The 24,354-nt window shown below is 38.5% G+C and overlaps 1 protein-coding gene across 1 annotated transcript in view; it reads right to left on the bottom strand.

Annotated features, from left to right (window-relative positions):
• Positions 1-22,019, bottom strand: part of rbms3 (RNA binding motif, single stranded interacting protein) — a gene marked incomplete in the record, with an annotated part of 255,514 nt that extends 233,495 nt beyond the window's left edge. The window contains 1 exon segment of the mRNA XM_037692937.1: positions 21,519-22,019. Within this exon segment, the coding sequence (XP_037548865.1) occupies positions 21,519-21,593 (75 nt within the window).
• Between the last annotated feature and the right edge of the window lie 2,335 nt (positions 22,020-24,354).

Genomic DNA, 24,354 nt, shown 5'->3' with positions numbered 1-24,354 from the left:
GCGTTGGTGCAAGGGAAAGAAAGCTTGCGCTTTAATAAATGCAGCCACGTTGCTCAGGTGGCTCGGCCCTCTTTCTTGCCCTCCATCACTGCTTCTAGTTGATGAGGTGCTCTTAATAATTCATGGGCTGTAAGAGTCGGCATGCCCTAATTGGTGGGCAGGCTTTCTCCCACATCACAGCTGGGACCAAAAACAAAAGCTGCAAGCTTTATTTTTATTTTATGGTTTTGTTCCTTAGCAAAGATAATAAAAAAAAAAAATAGAAAAGTGCCATGCGTCTCATGGTTTAAAGCTTAAAGGCCCTTCCTGAAATTCATAAAGCACGCCTTCAACCACACTAACTAATGCACGTGGGAGCAAACAGTACAAGAACTCAGCACCATCTTTTACATGTTTTGAGACTGAAAGCTAGCAGGACTGATACATCCTTAAAAACCAGACAAGCTTCCCATGTGCAGCAGGAAGTAGCGATGCTGGTTGTTGAGGTAAAAAGGGCACCTTAAAAGCACATCCACAATGACAGCAATGCCACTGCATAATGCATCGGCGTCTGTTCGGCAGTCAGCAATCACTGGATCAGGCTTTAGGGAGTACACTTTGCATTGTATGCATTATGTAAATACATAATACATTTATTTATCAGTACATGATGGAGCAGTTTGCATCAGATCCTGCCTACAAAGAAAATAATAAAACAAGCACTGCAAAGCCTTGAAATTCCATATTTAGGGCTGACGCCTGCTGGCATGACAAGATGGAGGTCAAGGCTGTTAGGGAAGTAAAGGCATTAAGAAGCCAGGTAAATAAAAGGAAATCATTAAGCCTGAAAGCATTTTGTTTTGTCGATGCACTCTTTGAAAATGTCAAAGGGGTGTTTTCATTTAAAAATATGAATGAATCTTATTACTTGGAGCCGTTTCAAAGTTTGAGAGAAAAACTTGGTTGGCTAATGATGATTGATCACAAATATACTTACAAACGATTCTGGGCATGTAGAATATCACCTAAACCTTGTGATATTAAAATTGATTCATTTATCACAAGATGCTCACACAAAAAAGACTTTCCATTTATCTAATTTATCTTTCGTTTGACTTCAATCATGCTAGAATTGTCAAATTTCCCCCTACTGTAGAGCATGCATCTGAGAAATGATGTGAATCTGCCTTCAAAGTAGACTGAAGACTCTCAGCAGGTTGCTGATGTCTGATAGTAACCTTCAAGTGTCTACCCTGAGATTCAGACCTAACTTACTCCAGCTTGCTTTTAATTGCGCTGTGTTATTGCTTAAAAGGGCTCCCTCATCGCTGCTTGAAATCTTTTGCTTCTTGCTCTCAATTGGACATTTTACCTTTAACAACCGTTCTCAGAGATACCACTGTGAGTTTTTCGTTTGTTAACGGTGTTCATGAGACACATTCTCACTGATTATGGCTGACTCTTTCAGGTAAATTCAGTTCAGTTTCATTTAGTTTAAATGTGGGTCCAATTTTCTAAAAATGAAAGCAATCTGCTTTGTTTTAAAGCTGTAGTCCAGATCGGTGGAAGTGAGATTCTGGAAATCTTATGAACAATTAATATCTTACCTGTTGAGGATAGTTCATATTCATAGATATTTTGATACAATTTACAAGCTAATGGCTAGCCTGAGATGGCTTTAGACTGAATTGGATTGATGTAATCCTAAAACAACTCCTGTTTTAAAAAAAATTGTTGTGGTTCATGTACACTTTTTTTATTTTTTTAATATCTTAAATAAATGTTAAATTTTTCAGTTCGTGGTTGTTTAATTGTAATTTATAATACCCTGTATGAGCAAAAAAACTAACAGAAATACCATTTATTTTAATCTGGAATAACCATGTAATGTAAATCTGATAGCAGCAAAACATAATTTGCAAAAATCACAGGAAAAAATAGATATTGAGTTAGTTCTAGAGGCAGTAATCCTTCTTGGTCTTGGACCCTTCGGACTAGTTGTTAGCCCGTCTGTCTGCTCAGAATTAAACTCCATTTCTTGTTCAGTAAGCTATATCAATATCTGCAAACGCAGTAAGATATTAACTGTTCACAGTTTTCATTAAAAACAACTGATCCCCGTGTTGCAAAGCTAACTTACATGGTTAAATCTCAATTTAATAAAACTGGTTTTTCAGGCAAGATCTGCTAAACTGGGAGTAAGAAGTTAATAGAGCGAGTATAAATAAAAGTGAAAGTATAAGTCACACTGTCAGCTGACACGTTGAAAAACTGCTGATGATCTACTGTCAAACTCTAGAGAGCCTCCTGCCTTCTCATCCCCCACTATCTGTGCTTCACTTTTATTGAATTACAGGGGCGCAGACTCCCCCTGAGTCACATTTTAAATGGCACTAATGCATCTCAGTGTGGGGTGGTGTAGCTGCAGACAATTACCAATATACTATTTGTTTCTCTCTCCATTACCAAACGGGGAGAGAGAAACAAATAGGCGCAGAGAAGCACTTCTACGGATGACTCATTAAACAAGTTCAGTATCAAGCCCGTGCGATGTTAGTTCCCCTCAAATCTTGTCTGTATTCATTGATTTCTTCCTTCACAGCGTATAACTCGAGGAAGAGGAAGTGTAATCTGAAACCCAACTGATGGGCAGATGTTTTCTGGTGATAAAATCTTCCCTTTTTAATAGAGCTGAAATGATCATTTAGGTATAATGCAGTCCTATTGATCCAACTGTATTTCATAGATTCAGTGTAGCACATATTCAATTAGATTAGAAGTGGCTTTATGTTTGATATCGCAGTCATTTCATTAACACTTTAAATTGATCTCATAAAATTCAACCTGCGGGGGATTTTATTTGATAATGCAGGCAGAGAATTTTGTATAGATTAAACGCACTTTCTTTTCTAAAAACAGAAAACCGAAATCCACCCAATAAAAATGCAAAGAGCAGGAATTGTCTGATGTGATTAAACAAATATTGTACTGCCACCTGCGAGCCATAAAACTAATTTAACCTGGGTCATCACTGGTAAAAACAAGGCAGGTTGTATTAGTGGCATGATGGACACTTTTGGGGGAGGCAGGAGTGGTAAAGTTATCAAAGCAGACTGCTAAAACATGCAGCGTATCCCTGTGAGGAGATTGGATTCCAAACGCAGGCTGGGGGCAGCACCACCGAGGTCACTCTACAATCTGCACGGGTCAGAGCCAAGGTAGCGCTACAAGCTGGTTTGACGTTCTCCATTAACTCGCCCTCGCTAACCCACAAAATAAACCTGAGCCGCTAAAAAGAGAAAAAAAAGGAAAGACAAATGCAGAGCGAGACAGCAAAAAATAAAAAAATCACAATACACACAACACAGAATACACAATTTGTATAAAAACTATAGCAATAAAACAAATGTCCAAAATATGAATAAAAATTAATAATTGTTACTATACCAAACTAAAATATCCACAGTGAAATTTATGCATTTTAGTTTAAATTAATTCAAAGGAATTTGAATTAAAACTGGAGAAATTGCATTTCAAAATGCAATGTGAACACTTATTGCTGCATAACTTGCTGAAAAGCAACTGGAATGAGCTAAAGAACATGCTGAACTGTAGCTGAAATTGAAGAACAAGTCTAAATTAACAGAAGAGAGTAGAAAGAATACACATTTGCTGATTTAGGTTCAAATAAGCAAAAATTAGCACAAAAATTAGGAATTTAGAGGGAAAAAAACTGAAATTAGCAACAACAAAAAAATAGAAGAAAAGTAACTGAAACAGAAGAAAGAAGCTTAAACTACTTGAGCCAAAAATAAGCTAATATGAGCTAATGAATGTGGAATTAGCTGAAAAACTAAATTTAGCACAAAAACAGCATAGCAGAAAAAGCTGCAACTATCAGAAATAAGTTGAAAGATGCATAAGAGGCTGAAATTATCAGAAAGAAGTTAATTAGACTGAAAGTAGAAGAAAGTACCACAGAAAAACTTGAATTTATCTGAAAAAAGGCTGAAATTAGCTAAGAAATGCTAAAAAGTTAGCTGAAAAGGCAAAAAGAAGCTAAAATTACCAGAAGAAAGTGTAGAGCACATTTTTGCTGAATTAGGCAGAAAAAAGTTTAAATGAGTGCAAAAAATGTGGAATTAGCTGAAAAAGCAAAATTAGCAAAAATCAGCTAAATACGAGCTGAAATAGCAGAAAATGCTGAAACTTGCAGAAATAAGCTGAAAGGAGTATAATAAACTGAAATTAGCAGAACGAAGTTAGACGAAGCACAAAAATGTTGTAGTTAGAAATAATCTGAAAGGATCACAAAACAGCTGAAGAAACAGTTGAAAGCAGCTGAAAGTACATTTAAAACATTGTAAATGTGCACAAAGAAGCTGAAAGAAGCTTAACCAGAACAAAATGTGAAAGGAGCAGGAAAAGGTTGTAAACAGATCTAAAGATTTGAAGGATGTAAAATGAGCTCAATTCATTTTCTATGAAAACAAAAGTGGCAATAAAGGCTAAATATTTCAAAAAGCTAAAGTTGCACTAATACCAAAAGTCATAGCAAGATTGTCCTGAAAGAGCTGAATGTTTTGATTTACAATTTGCTGAAATACTGTAGCACAAAAAATGTGGAACGAGAAAGATGCTGAAAAATGTACGAAAGGAAACATGATCACAATAGTGTGAATGTTTCATAAACATTCACACAATGAGCTAAAACAGTTATAAAATATAAACATACACAAAAGGCAGCTGCACTGAAACTAGTGCGGCTTCATTCTCAACCTTCAACTTTAAATATCTTGGAAAGTCTACATACTGTACATATACTAAGCATGTAGAATCAGCTCGCTGCCACAAGCCACAGCTTTATTTAGAACTGTAACCAGCCTCTAAATGACTTGAAGGTTATTCAAAGAAGATGGAGAACACACAAAAATAAATAAATAAATCAGTCTGCATGAATGAAAGCTCTTAGAACCACCTCTGTTAGAAGAAAACATTTAATTCTGCCTAATTGTAAATCAAAGGTTTCATAGCAGTTCAAGCAAACTCCATTTTTTAAATCTTTCCATCATAATCAATGTCATATGACGGTTATCTGGCAGAAACATGACATTCCTGCTGGAAGTGAAGCAGTCTGCACTGGAAGTGATACAGCTGGCTGCTGATGATGATATTTGCACTTGCAAATACCCATAATGCAATGCAAATACCTATTTAATGCTAAACCGATGGTGATGTAAAGGTTTTAAAAGAGTGTGTGCATAAACAGCTATAAAATGTTTGAGATTGGAGTCATTTTAAACTGAAAACATCTACTTTGGTCTAGATGAGGGATACTCAAGTAAATTGCTCAGGGGGCCACAGTTACTGAAAGCCAAGAGCTCAGGGGCCATACATCCAGCAGTTATTGTCGTTAAGTTTGTTTTATGGTTTAAAATCTAGTTTTATTTAAAAACGAACCCAATAATGGGCCGAACTGAGCTCACCTGTGGGTCTGATGTGGCCCCCGGGCCACCACTTGAATAGTCCTGATCTAGACCATGCTTGGACGAGCTGTTAGCTTAACGATTTTATCAGAACTACACATTTTGCCAACTTAAAGTTGTTCAGTGACATGTTTATAGCCTTTCCACTGAAATCCTACACCAAAACATTTGAAGTATTGCTTTAAATGGCAGCATTTGTGTTATGGCTTCGGCGTGAATTACACTTTAGACTTCCTGCGTTAGGGAGAAATGATTTTACTGTAAAGAGTTACAATTAAGAAGCCATCCTGAAATCTGCTCACATTAGTCAATACAGAATGCTCAAACTATCAGTTGTGAAAATATGAAGTACCAACATTAAAATCTCTCCAGCAGGACGTCATGAAAGCAGAATAACACCGAGTGCTGCGATGTAGATCTGCGGTGCCTGTAACCACGCTCACCTCTGTCAGAGACATTATTGATGTCGTAGATAACTGCCAACAAAAACAAGAAGCTGTGCCAGCGCAATTATGCGTGTCCGTTTTAACATAATATTGGGAGAACACGAGATGCGTGGGAGCCAGAGGTGACTGCAGTGGTGTGGGGGGTGGAGGGTTTGACTTTGTGTGTGCGTGTATTTGTGCACGTCTGAACGTGGGTGTCCCTCTCGTATATGCTCGTGTGACTTGAGAACAGGAGCTGGGATCTAAAGAACATGTTTAGTGTTCTTTTGTGACCAGTGCTTTGAGTTGACGGCGTTGTTTGGGTTTAGGAGAACATTTCAAAGAGCTGCTTGGGGATAAAAGACGACTCTCTGGAGCTTGTACTTGTATAATTTCTAATTCAGTACTGCTGTGTTGATATTCACACTGGAAATACTAAATATGTCATATTTAATATGTCATACTAACATAGCACTTTAAGGGATGCACGATATTGGATTTTTGGCCAATATCCGATATGCCAATATGTTAAAACTTATTTGGCCAATAACCAATATTCTTTTCCTAGACCTACTTACAGAGACTACGTAGCTTTCTCTGGTGTAGAATTAAAATACTAAATTATTCTGCATGGTATTTGTCAATTTGGCCTGCTACCAAATGCAGACGCCAAATAGGGGACTGAAAATGATGTAACACTTCAACTTGGATTGTTTAATGTCAAATTTATTCACGACATTTACTCTCTCTAGCACAATGACAACACTTGAACGGTCATACAAAAACAGCACCTTATATATATATATATATATATATATATATATATATATATATATATATATATATATATATATATATATATATATATAAAACAGCACCTTTTATATCAGTGAGTTATTTTGATGGAATGGCCGATGTCCGATATTTAACTTTATTGCTAATATCAGCCGATACCGATACCAAGCCAATAATATCGTGCATCCCTACTTTAAATTGTTTATTCTTTGCATCAGTGACAGTCTAAGACAAATAGATCTACAGTATGCACTGTTTAAAGTAAGTTGTGCTGTTTTCCTTATACTGTATATGTATAATTTATACCCAAGTTCTGTGTTTCAAACATTTGCTTCTTTTTATAAATAACTTAAAATTGGTGCATTGTATATGCGCTTTAATAAACAGGGTTTGTTAATTCTTTGATCCTATTCAATGGTTTTGGCCAGTGTGTGACACAAGTATGTAAAATCATGATACAAATTATGTTGCAACTTGCTTATTACTTAACTTAAAGGTAAAACTGGAGCACAAGTGTAATCGCTGAACAGTACAGTAAAAGTTTTTATGATCATTTTTCTACACCTGTGTGGTTTTTACAGCTCTGTGATTAGCTGATGGCTTGTTTTGCCTGCCAGGCCTAATGTCTTTTAACCGATGCGGGCGTGTTCCCACATTCAGCGTTAACCTATGAATTATGTTTACTTATGGCACAACTATAAGAATATAAACCCAGCTCGTAATAAGTCACACCATCCTTTAAAGATTGAATTGCCATTTATAAAAGTGTTAAAAGCCTTCGGGGTGTATATAAAACACTTCCTGTATTTCCAGAGATACATGAGCCCCTTTAAGAAAACCTCTAAAGTCCTTCAGATATTTTCTCAGAGACTCTTGGTTTTAATGTGACTGCACTGAGGAGGAGTGGGGGCTGGGGGGTGGGGGTGGGGGGTTGACTGGCTGGCAGGCGAGATCACTCAGTCAGGGTGACCTCATGTGTTTGGCACAGTTCAGACCTATCAGGTTTCCCTGTGTGCAGATTCCAGATCGTTCACTCCACACTATATCCAGGACCCAGTCCCCTGAGGCGTGTGTGTGCGTTCGTGCAAGAGGGAAGACGTAATTGCACGGATGTGTGAGTGAGTCTGTGTGTTAACGTGAATGAGATGAAGCGGTACAGAGATAAATTATATGATATAAATTATTCACATCTCGCATTGCTGCGAGAGAAAGAGAGACTCTACGGGAGGGTGAGCTGTGTGTCAGTTCCCTCCACTGAACTCATTGAACTCAACAGGACTCCCACCCTTCCTCCCATACAGCTCCCCCGCTTCACTTCTCGACACTCCTCAATGTCCACTCCACTCATGTTTACTCTCACCCCTATTATGTATGGCTCTAATAATACATGCCGGTATTACATTTTGGTGTTAGGATAACTTAATTTGCATTCTTTTAAGCACCTAATCAATCAATTAGGGTCTGAATAAATTTAAATTGGACTGTATATTTAGATTACCCGATGAATGAATGTTATTTCTTGGCACCAACAGCAGACGTTATGACTAATTCCATTGGTTTCTGTCATTTACGTCACTTCTAAAGTACAAAGTCGCTGTAAAACGTAAGTATAACTGCTTTCAGTTCAAATGTTTTACATATAAAGCAATAATACTACAAAAAAAAAACACAGTTCTGTTATATTTAACTCTTTTAAGTTAAATGTCATGAAAACAGGACAAAGTATTGAAACCTAAGCCAAGAAGAAGAAGAAAAGAAAAAAACAACATTACATACATAAGTTACAGCAAGGCACAGCTTGTAAAAATTCACTTGATAAAGTGGTCAAAATAAAAGAGATTTTTGTAGACGACAGTGCCAGAGCATTTACGAATGTAACACTTAAAAAACAAAAGCATCTGCAAAAATTATTAGAAAAACATTGATTGTTGCCGTTGATATGACGAGGCAATTTACAAACTTTTCATTTATTATTTAGCTAGGAGAATAATTATTTTTAAATAAAAATATTTAGTACACTTTCTAGCATTCTGAAGAGTGAACTGCCCTGTAAGTTACCCTCATCACCAGATTGCGCAGCTCTCAGGGATAGGCCACATTTAGCAAGTTCAATGATCAATTCATCGCAGCATATTTAGAAACGGACTGAACAAAAATGGATTGTTCAAAGGAAAAGTTAAGAGGAAACCTTTTCAGTTTAAAATGCATTTGAAAGCATAGCTTCAATTTTCAAAGTTGCATCTTAAAAAAAACACAAACATACAAAAACAATTGATTTTTGTCGGTTACGTGAAGATTTAAAATTCTAGAGTGCTATTTTAACCCAACTCTAATGTACCATTTACTGAATGATCCATTTGACAGCTGGCAAAGAAAGCACACACAACTGACAGCTATTACTGTTTAAAGTACACGGTGCAAGTAATTTTTCTTAACATCTCCTTAGTATCGTATCAGATCATTTTGCAGTTATTATTCAGTCAGAAATGTACGATGCCAAGCAAATATGCACAGACACACGGAGGTTGAACAGATGCAACATCCACATCAGAGGAAGCCAAAAATGCTTCACAAGAGTAGTGACTGAACAGAAAGATCCTGTTGTAGTTTTTATTGGTTGTTAATTTGCTATTATTGTGCTATGCAACAGTTTTAAGCCGCATCTCTTATGTGTTGATTCCAAACTACAATGTTATCTTGAATTTTGAATTGCTCTTAAGCAGTTGTCCTAGTCGTTCTTCCAAAGGCAACTTTCAAAAAAGTTTAAGATATAATTTAAATTGTCTTTTTAATTTTTGCTTATTGTTTGTAGACCAAACCCTGTTTAAATCTTTGAGCTTTGCGCTTTTTAAATACAATTTAGATGTCAGTGTCCCCAATTTAGAACTCCAGTCTTGAAAATGGCCAAGTGCAAGAACACGGCAGAAAATAGGTGAAAACAGCAGGTAATCTATGTAGAAAAACCGAAAAAGAACACAAAAACTTGAAAAACTATTGCTCAAGGCTACTTAAAAGAAATTGCCTGAAAGATTGGCACCTTCAAAACTAAATATAATAAAACAATGGGTGTCTCAACTAGAGGCCGTCTGATATATCAGTGGGGCCGATATTTTTGGCCGATATGTGCATTTGGAGACATATCGTATCGGTGATAATTGGCCCATTAATACGGTCAATACTAATTAGGCCTTCACCATACGTGAATGACTATACATTAAATTAAGAAACGTTCTTCCCTGTTCATTATTTATTTTTGTAACACACTTGATAACTTTATTGTGAATAGTGGAGGACAGAAAATGTGAACGCACGTTAGGACGACTGTTTCAAGACTTTGTGTTTAAACAGGTTTAAAAGTAGCTGTTAACTTAGATTCTTGGGGATAGACAAAGCTAAAAAACTTTCAGCCATTATATTGGTTATCGGCATTAGCCTTCTCCTTCCATTATTGGTGTCAGCAATAGCCAAAATGTCCACATCGATAGGGCTCTAGTCTCAAGACCTTTGAAGAGTATCACACAACTAAACAAATTGTTTTTTGAAATGAGTCTCTTCAGGCAGTCAACATAAGTGGCCAAAAAAGTGCCCAACACTTCTGAGAGAGACGGGTGTCAACAGTTGTTTTCAAAATTACTGTGGGTCTTTGATAGGATGCAATGACTTATCATCGCCAAAGTGTTTATCCAACGTTCTCTAGACTGCAGGGTAATGTGAGTTTAGTGATTAATTGCATGCTCAAAATGCTGAACAGACAGAATCTGCTCTGCATGCCACCAACTGCAGCTCCTACAAGGGTTTATTGCTTTATTGGCTGAATTCTAATGCAAGTCTCTCCTCATTGTATGACGGTTCCAGTGATGCTGGAGTATCTGCAAATACTAGGCAAGGTGTTACTGTAATTAAGTGCTCAATGTACAGTATTTCACTGTTGGTAGAAGCTTCTGTTATATCTTGCATTAATGGTTTTGTGGGGAAAGTAAGCTCTTGGGAAACAACTGAAGTGTTGCACATCTTCACAGGACTGGAAACAGCTCTCTGTGGATAGATATAAAGCTCCCTATATAACAACAGTCCTCTCAATATGTTGGGGAAAAACACAACATATGGCAGTTACACAAGCGTGCAGCTGTTGTTTCTGGGGCTAGAGATAAATAATGAATACAAGTCTTCCACAGGGCACTCAAGACAGCTAATGAGAGAGAAAAAGCAGACAGGGAATTAGTAACTCGCATTTATTCAAAACCTCTGTTTTCGAACATTTTCATAAGTGCCCAAGGACGAGACGATACAGGAAGATAAAAACATTAACATGCATCAACAGAAAATATACAAATGCAAAGATTTTTTTTTTTTTGAAGAAAACTTGTAGAAGTAATATTTTGCATATTTAAATATAAGCAGGAAAAAAAATCATCCTGAATGTATTAAAAGTATTTGCGCTTTGTGAATATTTCATCTCCTACACACCGGGTCCAGCTGTTTTCCTTTCAGACATAAGAAACCTTTGGCTGACTGTATAGAATAAACCAAGAGTTCTGCGTCAAACTTTTCAAAGTTTGGTATTTCCAGGGAGTCACTGATGGCAAACTCAAACTAAACCCTCTCAATCTGTTCAAAGTTGATGCCGTTAAGAAAACATGAGTAAGTACTGAAAATGGGGAGGGAATAAAGGCTTGTGTAAGGACATCACACGTCATGACGACAGGTTTTACATTTTTTTGCCAGGGTCTGTTTATGAGCCACTAATTGCAAGTGAAGAATAATAATGTATTTTTCACTTGGAGTCTTACCATGCCTCGGGCTTTCTTTAGTTTTCTTTAAATTATTCTGCTTGGTGACTCTGCTGGCTTGCTCTCTACATCAGTGTCCTTGCAATCTAATTCATGCCGCCTACCTGTCCCACTCAGTGTTTTTCCATATACCGACTAATATGTGCATGTTGTTGCCTCAGAAGCAGCTGGAGCAGTGGAAGAGTCTGCCAAAGAGACCATTCAAGCAGCATCTAAGAGGGTGGCTTGAGTCATTTAACTCAAATAAAGCCGAGAGAAAGGAATGTTTGCTCTTAGTAATCCCCCACTTGCTTGACATGGCTTCACAAGGTTCATCTGCTGTGCTAAATTGGTGCACATATTCTTATTTGTTTAGGAGCTCATTGTGACTGGGTGAGGGGAGAATCTGACAAGACTGGCAGCCATTCAAGCCCTCATGCCTATTTGCTTATCCTCATTCATGGCAGAATTGGCTTTTTCCGGAGCCATTTTTCAAGCTATGCGTGACACGGTATTTTCATTGAGCCTGCCACAACTAATGCAGCTGTGTAGAGTAAATGTTGCAGGCAGCCTGTGTGTGTTTAGAAGAGGGGCGACCAGGGCCTCCTACTGTAATCACGGTGGTAATGCTACACTATCATTTGCATGTCTGTAGCCAGGGCGTCTGTTAGCTTCCACGTGAGAGTGACAACACCTGGTCATCAGTTTGAATGGTAACAAGGAAATTAAGAACTAATCCCTTAACGAAATGTCTGCAAATACCAGGCGGGTTTTTGTTTTGGTCAGAGTATGACATCATTAGTTAAATGAAAAATCACAGTGAAAAATGACACCGCTAATACTCCTACCTGCTGTGTTTCTCTCGGCAGGTGGTGTTCATGGGCTCTCATTATAGTTTTGATGGGGAAAGAATATAAAAATGCCACTCCATTTTCCAAGACTTTTCAGGAAAATACTTTAATGAAATGCATATTATTGCCTACAGAGTAGACTGTTCTGATTATGAGTTCTTCACCAAAAGGGCGCTCTCAGTTTACCATAACATGTGTCTGGTGTTGAGGCAGACCGCAGACTAGGATTGAAGCCCAGTACTTAGCTGAAACCATATGACAAAACGGTCTGTGTCATTTGGATCAGTGTGGGACATCAGCAGCATTGGAATACACACACATGGATTTCATGCGATTGCTGTAATAAATTCACACCATACTACTCACTTTGACATTCATTATAAAAGGGATCAACCAGGACCTCCTGTTGTTTGAAGAGACATTTAGGTCTGTTAAGGTGCAACAGTATAAATCAGCCTTTTTGTCTTCCTCAGCTAAAAGTCAGGAGGGCATGTAGGCAGCACTGCTGCACTATGAACTATGCAAGGATCCTCTGGTGCACAGCTCCTCAAAGTGTACGCAGCAGCCTCTCATTAAAAATGCAGGAGCAATTACCCCGGCCTAGCCTGACTCAGTAAATGCTACCACGCCGAGCCTCTACCCCAACCTCCTCACCTCTTCTTACCCTTCCACTGCCTACACCAGCAACCTGAGTAATCTTCATGAGAGCCAAGCTGGCCAAAGGTAGGGCAGGCACAGCAGAAACAGAAAGCTACAGTTACACAAGTGCAACAAAAACCCTTCTCTGCCTCACGGCTTGACAGTCTCTCACAAGTTGCATTTACTTTGCCCTTCCTTATCCTCCTCAAATGCATGGTTTACAACCTTAGTCCTTGTTTTAATGCCCTGAGATGACTTCTGTTGTGACTTGGCGCTATATAAATAAACTGAATTAAATCGAATTAATGTTTTGTCTGGACTCTTTATTCGCCCCTTTTGCTATCGACTAATTTTTTTTCCACAGGGGACAAAACAAGGGCCATTTCTGCGTAGCTATGGTCAAGTTTTAACCAAGTCTTCTGCACAACGCTGTTAGACATTTAAATTGACCGTGCACCATACGATTCAATTTCATTTCAGTTTATTTATATAGCACAAAGTCACAACAGAAGTCGTCTCAGGGCACTGAACAGAAACGTTCATATTTAAAAATAATTTTTTAACATTATTTATCTGAGGAGCAGGCTGCTTTGAGTTTAACTCCATCGCAGAACTCTCATCTTGAGCAAGCATGAAGGCGACAGTGGAAAGGAAAACTCTACACAAATAACACTAGAAACCCAAAGACTTACTTTTAATTTTTTTTTAAATGTCACTAAACTTACAGAACAGTTGTTCAGCTTTAATTAGATTTTTAATACTTATAATAGATTTAAACTTTTAATAATCTTCATACCCATCTGTTCACAGCAGACTCATGTTCAGGCTGCTGTTTAATACACGATATTATATTATATTATATTATTATTGTTTAGCGTATATCTTAGATCTTTGTATACAATTTCCTTTTTTTCAATAGTTTATATTTTTGTTATTTTTTGGTGTAACTGGGACCTTGAGTACTCAATTTTGTTCCACCTCATGTACCACATGTGATGCAAATGACAAAGTCAACTTGAACCTTGAATACTGTAAAAGTGATTTTGAATGTTTGATTATATTTCAAATATTGTTTTGTATATTGGTGAGAGTTGATGTATTAAACTCTCCAGTCACTTTTTGGCATGTTGCACAAATGGCAGGACACCGGGTCCAACAGACAGCGGGAGCTCCTGGAAGTGGAGCAAGAAGCACGCAAAAGAGATGGAGGATGGTAACGAGTAAATATAAAGAGGGACGACATGAAAGAGAAATCGAAAATAAAGGCAGTGTTGGCAAAGGAGTAAAAAAAAGATAAGAAAAAAGCAAGAAAGCATGATCTGAGCTCAAGTGAAGGTGTACATGAAAAGTCAAAGATGAAAAGAGACTCAAAATTTGAGACTTTATCCCAGTTTTGAGAAGCAATGAGAGACATAAAATACAGCATAAAAACACAAGGTAGGTCCCTTGTCAGTAAGGCAGGGGAGCAAAACAGAGGTCCAGACCAGACAGCTCCAGGCAGATACTGTGTTCCAGAAAGAAGGACTAGTAAAAACAACAGAGAGGGGGGGAAAGCAGGTGTATTTGTAGAGCCCTGCTGCACTGGTGGGTTTAAGGGGCACATCATGTGTCTCGTTTCATCCGGCTCTAAATCTGAAGCAACATCTTTCTTGTCCCTCTCTCTCTGCGTTTCTCTTTCTGTTGTCTCTGCTTGACTCGTTCTCTCTGTTCCCTAAAAAACACAAAAAGCCCATCCCAGCATGAGTAGGTTTTATTTCAGTATGTTACACGGAAGTGTTCAATATTTTGCGTCAAATAAATCTGACGAAATATTCAAAAGATGGAGGGTTGCACGATAGTAAAACAAGCAATATTATTGAATATTGTACGAAATAAACCAAAACTTTCCAAGCTCCTGTTTTTAAAACCCTTATTTCTCATATAAACAAGGTGTAGGCATCAAAGGCAGTAAAGTTCATTGGAATAGTTACATAATTTATTTGTCTGCTGAGCAGGAAATTTTGGTACTTTACATTTTATTGCAGTCCTTTTTGATATTGATTACTTTAATATTACAATGACATTTTGATAAGGTTTGCAACCCACCCTTTAAAATACGCTTGTGCATTGTATTATTGATCACCTTTGATTAAAACCTAATGAAGCTATAAAACTTATTAATCCATGTGTCTCTTTTTAAAGATTTAAAAAGAGACAGACGTTCCATGCTTTTTTTTTTTTTTAACCTTTCTTTTTTTTCTTTTTTGGCTTCCTGGTCAAAACTAACGCATCCTATTCACAGCACCGTCTTTCACCCTATGTGTAACATTTCACCCCACAGGTAGGACTTCCTTCATCTTACAGCACAGACCAGAGTCGCCAGCTATCTCCAGATGGTCAGGGAAGGTGAGTTCAGAGACGAGAATCCCTGGGGCAAGAACTCCATTGCCAAGCATATCATTTTATACTTTAGACATTCATCATGAATGCTCTTTTCCCCTCCACAGTAACCTCTAATCTAAAAGCACATACTTTGTCCTGTGACTTGCTCAAGGACACTTGGATACAACTCAGACTTACTGTGGAGAACAAATGTTGGACCGGGTATTAAGATGTCACACTCAGCAGTAGACCATTTCAGGGGTGTCCAAACATTTTCATATGTGGGCCAAAACGATCCAGTTGAATGGACTCGTGGGCCACAAAAATGTGAATTTAACTCAATGTGAACAATATTTTGGAGAAAGAACAGAAGTTTACTAATTTTGGCAGAGAAAGAGTTTTAAATTGTTGTAGACCCAAAACATTAAAAGCCTCATAAATGCTAAGCTTATAGTTTTAATAAAAAGGGTTTGATTTATTTGATAATGCTGAGAAATTGTGTTCAAGCTTGCATAAACAAGTTTTGCACAAATTTTAGAAACTGGCATTAATCATTGTGTTTTAAACACATTAACACCAGAAACTTGAAGGCAACTGTACATGAACTCCTGAAGAAAGGTGAAAATGTTTTTTTTTTAAATACTGAATATTTTTAACATTTCCACTCTTTTGTTGAACAAACATGACATGCAGATAATAATAAAAATAAAAAAAACTCTGTAGAAAATCCATTAAAAAACAAACAAACTTTGAGCACAATCAGATTTTTTGCCTCTCTGTAGTAAAAATGCATTGAACAGGTTTATCTTTTCAGACTCTTGAGTTGTTTTTGTTCAGCCAAGTTCTGATGTCCATTATGTCATATTGCCTTATCAAAGTGTCTTCTTCACCTTCTTCTTGTGATGTTATTAGCGGTTGGAAATCTAGTTTGTCTTCTTTACTGCCTCTAAAAGTCCAGTTTAATCACCTACAGCACCCTCTGTTGGTATTCTTGAGCCAATACATTGCATATGTTCAACCGGCCGGCTAGCCCTCTGGCACCAGGTCCGTCTATCTTAGTTGTTTTCTTGTGTTTGGAAAGTTTATTTTAGTCTGTTCTCAGCAACAAAAGCGTAATATGAGTAAGTGTCCTTTTAAAATGGGGGTCAATCAGCCTTTTGGACAATGAACGACCGAAAAGGTTGACCGAAGTTCTGAAAAATCGTCATTTGCTACAAAAGATTCATAAAAGGTTTGATAAAGTTGATCAACTCGTATGTAGATGATACCACGTTATATTAATTTAAAAATGTCCAATTTCCCTCTTGATTACTTTATCAACTGCAATATTTAGCCCAGTTTTAAGAATAATTATCCAAAAGTCTCCTTTCTGGTAGAAATCAGTAAAAGGTTTTTGGTGCCATGAAGTGAAACTAAAAAGATTATAGCCAAAGGGTTGTATTTTGCTTAATATTGCATATTTTAAGAAGATTGTTTTTCATCCATTTTGTTGTTAAACCTGAACTTTATATAAAAAAGATTACCAACGAATTTCCAGAAAGTCTGCATCAACCTCTTAAGCCTGCTGGCCAAAATGATACCATTCTTAAACTGCAGTTGTGGGCCACACAAAATCACACCAAGGGCCACAAATGGCCCTGGGGCCACACTTTGGACACCGTGATTTAAAATGTGCCTGTCACAAACTCATCCACATTTCATGACTGTGTTAAGGTAAAAATTATTAAGTGTACCCATTGTTGTACCCATACATTATCCATGTAAATGCATTTTTTAAAATGCACCATACATCCTAGTAACACAGAGTAAGCTCCACCTCACATCATTAGAGCTAAATCCCATGGAACATAAAAAATGATTTTCCGTCTCCTCTTCTAACAAAATGTATAGCAATCTTGAGAGAGCACTCTGGTAAAAGCTCTAATGAGATGTGTGTGTCAGTGCACGAAGGGACAGGTCTTAGCACAGAGCTCTGTGGTGTACTCTGTGACAGGCCATGCGAAACAGTATTTCAAACATAACCTTAATGTATGGGTGTGGAGATAAGGCTAGTTTGTCAGATGACAAATGAGAAGAGTTAAGCGTGCTCCCCACAATGGTGGTTGTCTGTATATGCGTCTGTAAAAACCAAATAGATTGAGTTCTCCTCACAACGGACTTGAGATATTTGCATTTTACTGATGGATATAGTGTAAGCCACAATTGGATATAAACAAAATGTTATTAATTAGCAAAACACTTTTCAACCCTTTAAGGAGAAGTGCTAGTAAAACAAAGGTTAAAAAAATAAAGTCAGAACTGCTGCTAATTTGAGTGAGCTCTGAGAAAACACTTGATGGTTTCATTTACAGTAAGTCCGTGACTGTATTTTGTTTCATGCAGTCAGTTGTGAAAAGCATGTCGAGAATTACAAGAGAGGAAATGAGCTTCATTACTCAGTCTTGGTAAGAATAAAAACATACTGTCCCAGGCTCAAAACTGGGATGGGCTTCAGTAAAAGTAATTTAAAACTTAAATTTCTCCAGCCCTCAATGTGCTTGATGAACTCTTCAAAGCAGAATCACATCAGCAGAACGGGAACTGAGCAAGTTAAATTTATGCCATACATGGCCAATTTAATAAAAGACTTTGGAATATGAGCTCTTTGTTGTTTGATTTTTCCTGCTGTTCCTGTCTACATAAATTGCCTCTTTCTTGTTGTCCGTTTCTCTTTTCCGCTATCGAGGCATTAAAGGAAGATTTGGATTGCTCTGTTATTTCTGTAGCACAATGGATCAACCCGTGTAACATAATCAAACCCCTTTCCTTGCATTTAACTCACCCTTCCCTCCCATAACACCCACACTTCACTCTGGTTTTCTTTTATTCACATATACAACCCGTTCCTCTATTTCCTGCTCCTTTTATAAAGAATTAGATGTATAAATGGTGCCTCTGGCATGGGCAGACACAAACACAGATCCTCTCAAAAGGCTCCATTGACTAGTGTTTACTTAGGGCCAGGGACATTAGGCTTTGCTAAATCTGCCTCAATCTACCCCTCTCTGCTTCTCAGATTCTGTTCTGACTGTAACACAGCCTGCCTGCCTGCTCCCACATCCCAACCACAGTGCTAATGTGTGTCCTTGTGTGTTTGTGCACTGTTTGTCTGTGATGGCTAATGTTAAGCATGTAATGACCTAGCTTATCAGTAGTGTAACAGAACAAGGGCACAACTGCATCAGGTAGGCTATACAAGTCAACCACCAGAACGCAAACTAGGTATCATAAACGAGTGAGGATTTACATAAAGTATTCATTGCAAATCATCAGTAATTTGAAGGTTTCCTTTGAGATTTGTGCATTTGTAATGGAAAACCTGTCTGGAAACCCCCATCATTCAGTTAAAATGAAACGTATTGCACGGTAAGACACATAGTTTAGAATTAAATTCCCTTAACACAACCATTAAGGGAAATAACTGATCTATGCATTGCTTTTGTTCTAATGGGTGAGAGAAGGGGCTATGCTTGGATGAATTATTTCACAGTAATTTTCTTCTTTAAGATGCCCATCTATTACCAATCGTTAAAGCTGAATTTACAGCAAGTTGCCACAAGCCGTTGCTATTAGGTTTACATCAAAAGACAGCTTGAATAAAGCCTGAAATTTGGCAAATGACTTCATGAACTGATCTGAAGAATAGACAGAAATAGGGTCTTTAAAAGATCCTTTCATCAAACCTACATCCTTCCAGTTCCCTGCAGCTATAACCTCGTATAAAAGCCACATACACAGACACACAAATCCCCTTTCAAGAATCAATAATTCAGCTAAAGAGAAGCACATGCTACGCCCCACTGCACTAATCAATACAAAGCCAAATGTTATTGTTTCATCTCATTCTCTGACTTTCACATTCTAATTTGGCTTGATTTGCACATGTTGGACACATCACATAACATAACACACAAAGGGAACCCAAATGATAGAGGTTCCTCAAATTATTCTGTCAGACTGTAATCAAAGTATTTAGCTGCTTACTTTGCAATAACATCAGTAGACATCAGATATAATTAGATTTGCAGGAAAGCATCCAAAGAGGATGAAAGTTGAATTTCTTTTTACCATTTCCCATTACTATAATAAGATTTTTGCTCTTTAAACTTGGCCCTAAGGAGCCTAAGGCCACATATTGATAATGCATCGATGACGACAAACAGACCGGTGATACAGTGGTCTTTGTGTAACAGAACAATTTCTATTTTTGTTTTGTTTTGTTTTGTTTTTGTGCAACAGCATGGCTGGATAGACTATCGTGTGATTTTGTCAAGTGGTTTAGTGTGGCAGCCAAGGCTATTCTCTCTTCTTAGTAATCGAGCCATCAATGATCATTAATGAGAGCGTGACACGGCGCTCCACAGCCCTCTTGGCTACGTTGCCCAACACTCTGGCCTGTCTCCCAACCTCCCTTTCTCCTACTAACCCTCTGTCACATTAACCCACAAGGCCACATGATCTAACAATGAAAAAGAATACGAATGTTGCCTGCCAGTTTCCAAACTGTACCGAATACATGCTCCCCCACATATACACACTCAGGACCTTAGTGGCTTGCTCAAGGATATATCAAACGCTGACGATGGTAAGATCGAATCTAGGCTGACCTTGAGAGTGAACTGCAGCACAGGCAAAGGAGGAAGATGGGAGGTCCTGTTGCAACAGAGCAGGGATGCAGAGAGTAAGAGATGAAAATGGGAAAGAAAAAAAGCAAGAAGGAGCATAAGAGAATGAAGAGGCTTGGCTTGATTGAGAGGCCCCAAAGATGAGCAATTCGGAGATATGAAAAGAGGGAGGGAGAGGGGGGATGATGGAAGAAGCAGAGAGGGAGGGAGGGTGAGGGAAGCCAGATGGTGGCAGCACAAATGTATTAAACTATAAATCAGGGAAAGAGTTAGTGGACTGCCAGGTGGGGCTGCAGTCAGGTCCTCCCCAGCTGGAAGTGCAATGGTTCCCAAGAAAAAGCACAAACTTTCTTCCTTTTATTTGACTTTTAAAGTAACACAAAATGTGATGTTTGCACATTTAAACTTTTTCCTGCTTAGAGTAGATTGTTGTTTGGTCAAAAACAATCGTTGTATGAGAACAGTTCAGTGGTCAAAAGTCAACTTCTTGAAAATTTGAGAGCTGAGGATGCACTTAACTTAAAATTTTGAAAATGTTGAATAAAAAATGAGACAAAGAATGAGCATTTGATTAAACATCTACAGTGGTTTGTACTACCACTGCTTTACATCCTAATGTCTTAACATTGGGCAGAAGTTAGTGTTATACATTGTGGTAAAAACAAATAGAGTAATCCCCAAAAGGCTTCCATTTTAATCCCTTGATGATGTCTGGGTAGTGCGCCCAGCCATGCAGTGCCCTGGCAGCCATCAGGACTCAGACCTGGGCTTCCATGCCAAAGGCACTGATGCAGGCTATAGCTAGAACAAACATGGGCAGCCTACTCCATGCCTGCTCAGTGTCACAACCAAACCATCAACAGGGGCTCATTACTTCGATTACAAAAACACATTTAAGTTTTAATGTGAATCAGAAAATCCATGCTGTAATTAGTTTTGATCAGAAAAGTGGCAGTTAGGTTTTTAAACACTGGCCTACATCAAGCATAAAAATACTTCATTAGTAAATTAAATTTGGATCCCTTTTTTTCATTTGCCTAATGTGTGTCTGAATAACCAAAAAGCAGCCATTTGGCACTTTTGATTAAAAAAGTGTCTCTTAATTTATGAAACATGTTGTCTAGACTTTGAAATATCTCATTAGGAGTTCAGCTGCTAACAGGTGATGGTGGTTACTAGACAACTTGCAGTCATGGTCTACTTGCATAGATTATCAGTAGCCTGAAGCCTTCATCTTTGATCTCTTATCCTTGATCATACCCCTGGTGGTGTGTATGTACACTTCCCACCCGCCCCCACACAGAGATGTCCAACCTCCAAGAAGTACCTGCCATCTAAAACCATCACATCCAAGGTGAACTATCTACCACATCTCATCTCTTGTGTGAGATAAGATGGTGATGTGGAGAGGGGTGAATTAGAGAAGCAGAGGATGAAGAGGGAGGGGTCCTGAGGATGAGGAAGGGTGGGAGGGAGATAGGACAAAAGTGTGTGAATGTAGCAGATGAGGGAGTTTAAGGAATTAAAGAGCAGCAGAAGATCAGCATACCTTGGTTTGGAGATAGTGGGGGTAGTAGTAGGTGTACTGAGGGTACATTGGCTGCTGCTCCAATCGCTTGCCCATGTAGCTGGAATCCTTAGCACTGAGGCAGGGAATGGTGACACGGGGGCGAGAGCTGCCAAGTAGCTAGCAATGTGACAGAGGCAAACAGAGAGGCTGTACAATTTTAGTCCTTGCTGTTTGCACCAAAAACTGGTCCTGCAGAAACAAGAGCTGAGTGCCGGACAGTGGTTTGGAGAAGGTCTGCCTCTGATTTGGAAGCTCTTGTCGACTGCACCTCACTTGTTCAGAGACTTGGTACGAGGCAGGTGCTCACTCACTGCTGGATCAATGGAAATATTTCCACAAGTGCTGGAAACCAAGAGCAGTGTATTTGTCAGCGGCTGCTATCGGATAGTGAGGGAGAGGTAGAGGAGAAAGAAGAAAGAGAGGAGGTGCAGGTGGCAGTAGCTCTGGCAGTCCTAAGTATGTTGAAAATGGGAAAGGAAAAGGAGGAGAAAAGGAGGAAGAAAGGAACGATAAGGAAAACGGGAAAGGACGTAACGGTTCTCTGTTTAAGCCGTTTCACTCCAGTCTTTTGCCAGGGCTTTAATCTGACTCTCTCTTACTCCCCCTCACTATCTGTCTGTCCCCCTCTTACATCCACACGCACATACACACACACTTTCTCTCTAGTCTGATTTGATGATGGCTGTGCACTGTCCTGCTTGTCAGAGGAAGATATCCCCAGTGCCAGTTGGCAACAGATGCACTTTGTCTGAAGAACAAGATCACAACACGAGAACGTAGTACAGACAGAGAGCAATCACAGTCTGTAGCAGCAGAGCCAGCAAGACCACAGATACAGGAGAAATGATCCCAGTTTGTAAATAATGTGGAACAAGCGTATATTTAAAAAAAAATCCACTGCTTGGGTACAACCAATCCACTGAGTTCCAGCTGCAGACAGAAAAAAAAAGACAGTGACTGTGTCCAAGGTGCCCAGACACAGAGAATCCCTTGTCTGCGATCCTCCTTCTTTTTGCTCTTGTAAAATGTGTTCCTTAGTCTTCCTCGGCTTTCTCTAGGCAGCTTGCCTCTCTCTCGCGTGTGCTTTCTCTGTTACTCGGTCTCTCAGCCTCTCTCTCTCCTTCTCCACCACACTGACAGGGTGGTAAAGGGGTACAAGACGAGCAGACTGCCTCCTCCTTTCCCAGCCCAGCCGGTGGGAGGGTCTTGAGCAGCTCTGTGCGAGTGAGGGATCCAGACACAGACCAGCGGGCTGCAGCGTTTCCACAAGCTGAGAGAACGCAGAGAAGAGGAGAGGAGTGGAGACTGGAAGGGTTAGTTCCAGTGCAAGCAGTCGATTCCCCCTACTGGCTGCTAATGAAACTACTACCTGGAACACAATGTCTTCATACCAAAGTGCTCTTTGTTTACTCTTAAAGTTTCACAGAACTCCTAATTTGCACAGTAACATCAACTGACATTATAGAGCAGGAGAGTCGAACTCAGTCACAAAAGGAGGTCAAAATTAAAAACTTGGTTCAAACAAAGGGCCAGTTTCAATATATCCATTCTCAAGTCAGATACATGACATCTTTTCTTGGCCGCAGGGTCATTTGAAGTTCTTTGATGCTCTTTCTACATTAAAAAAAAAAAATTAATAAATAATTCAAAGATTACAGATGAATACAAAATTTTCTTGACCTCAAAGTTTACCAACTGCCATGAGTTGTCTGTGCTAAAATAAGGTATGTTAGGTTTTAAAACAGAATGAGAAGAAATAATTAATTCAACCTTTATTTATACAGGTTAATCCCATTGAGCCTCGGGGCCTCATTTACAGAAGACCTGCTTTTTTAACAGAGTGATGACAACATTGGATAAAGACAACAATAGACAATCATAAAATAGACATACAAATTTATTTATTGTTTTAAAAGTTAAAATAAAATGGCAACCAGAAAGACCGTCAAAAGGAAAAAGTAGCGAAAAAACAGCTAGATTGTAAAGTAGTGTAGAAAACTACAAAACAGGAACATGTCTGCATTGGTTTTTGCCAGGAACTTAGATGTTTAAAGCCACTTAGAGAGGTCAAGGTCAAGAGCTTCAGATCTTTTTGCAAGATATTCCAGGAAAAAGGAGCGGAGTAGAAGGCCCTTTTGCCTAGTTCAGTCCGCAATGAGGGAACACTGCAGGTAATAATGTCCTGAGAGCGCACGCTGTAGCTACACTCACGCAGAGACATGTAGGAGGAGATGTATGAAGGCAACAGACCAAGAAGTGATTTAAAGATGAAAAATGTACCAGTGAGAGTCTGTGTGAAGTTAATGTTGTTCAGTTAACCAGTGAATACAGAGTGCAATGCAAATGACAATAAAGAAACCTTGACATTGTTTTCCAGGCTTGCAGGTCTTTCAAAATCTTGGGACTTTAGCTGCCTTTTTGTTCATTTGCAGTTGTATTTGACCGTAACGAGCAAACTGTGCAATGTGTGTCTGAAAATAAATAAATAAGAAAAGTGAGCAAGTGAGGGACAAAATATTTATATATCAGGCCTAAATACATCTACAAAAGAACAATACTTTGAAAATTAAGTCTTTAAAAACAGGAAAAAAATACATCTACTTTTTTTTGTTGTTTTTGTAGTTTTAGTAATTTTCACAGATTACCAAAAAATATGAACAAAATGTATTTCTGTGACAAAGTGTCTAAAGATCCTATCTAAAATAAGTATTTTGATAAGTTATTGGCTATGTGTAGACAATAATGGGAGCAGATAAGAAAAAAGGTGATGAGACTCATATGTAAGCTGTGATAATTTCAACCACAAGATTTCCAC

This window comes from Nematolebias whitei, chromosome 19, assembly GCF_014905685.2.
Source record: "Nematolebias whitei isolate Nwh7 chromosome 19, NemWhi1, whole genome shotgun sequence".
NCBI classification, from domain to species: Eukaryota; Metazoa; Chordata; class Actinopteri; order Cyprinodontiformes; family Rivulidae; genus Nematolebias; species Nematolebias whitei.
This window is presented reverse-complemented; position numbering and strand designations above follow the sequence as displayed.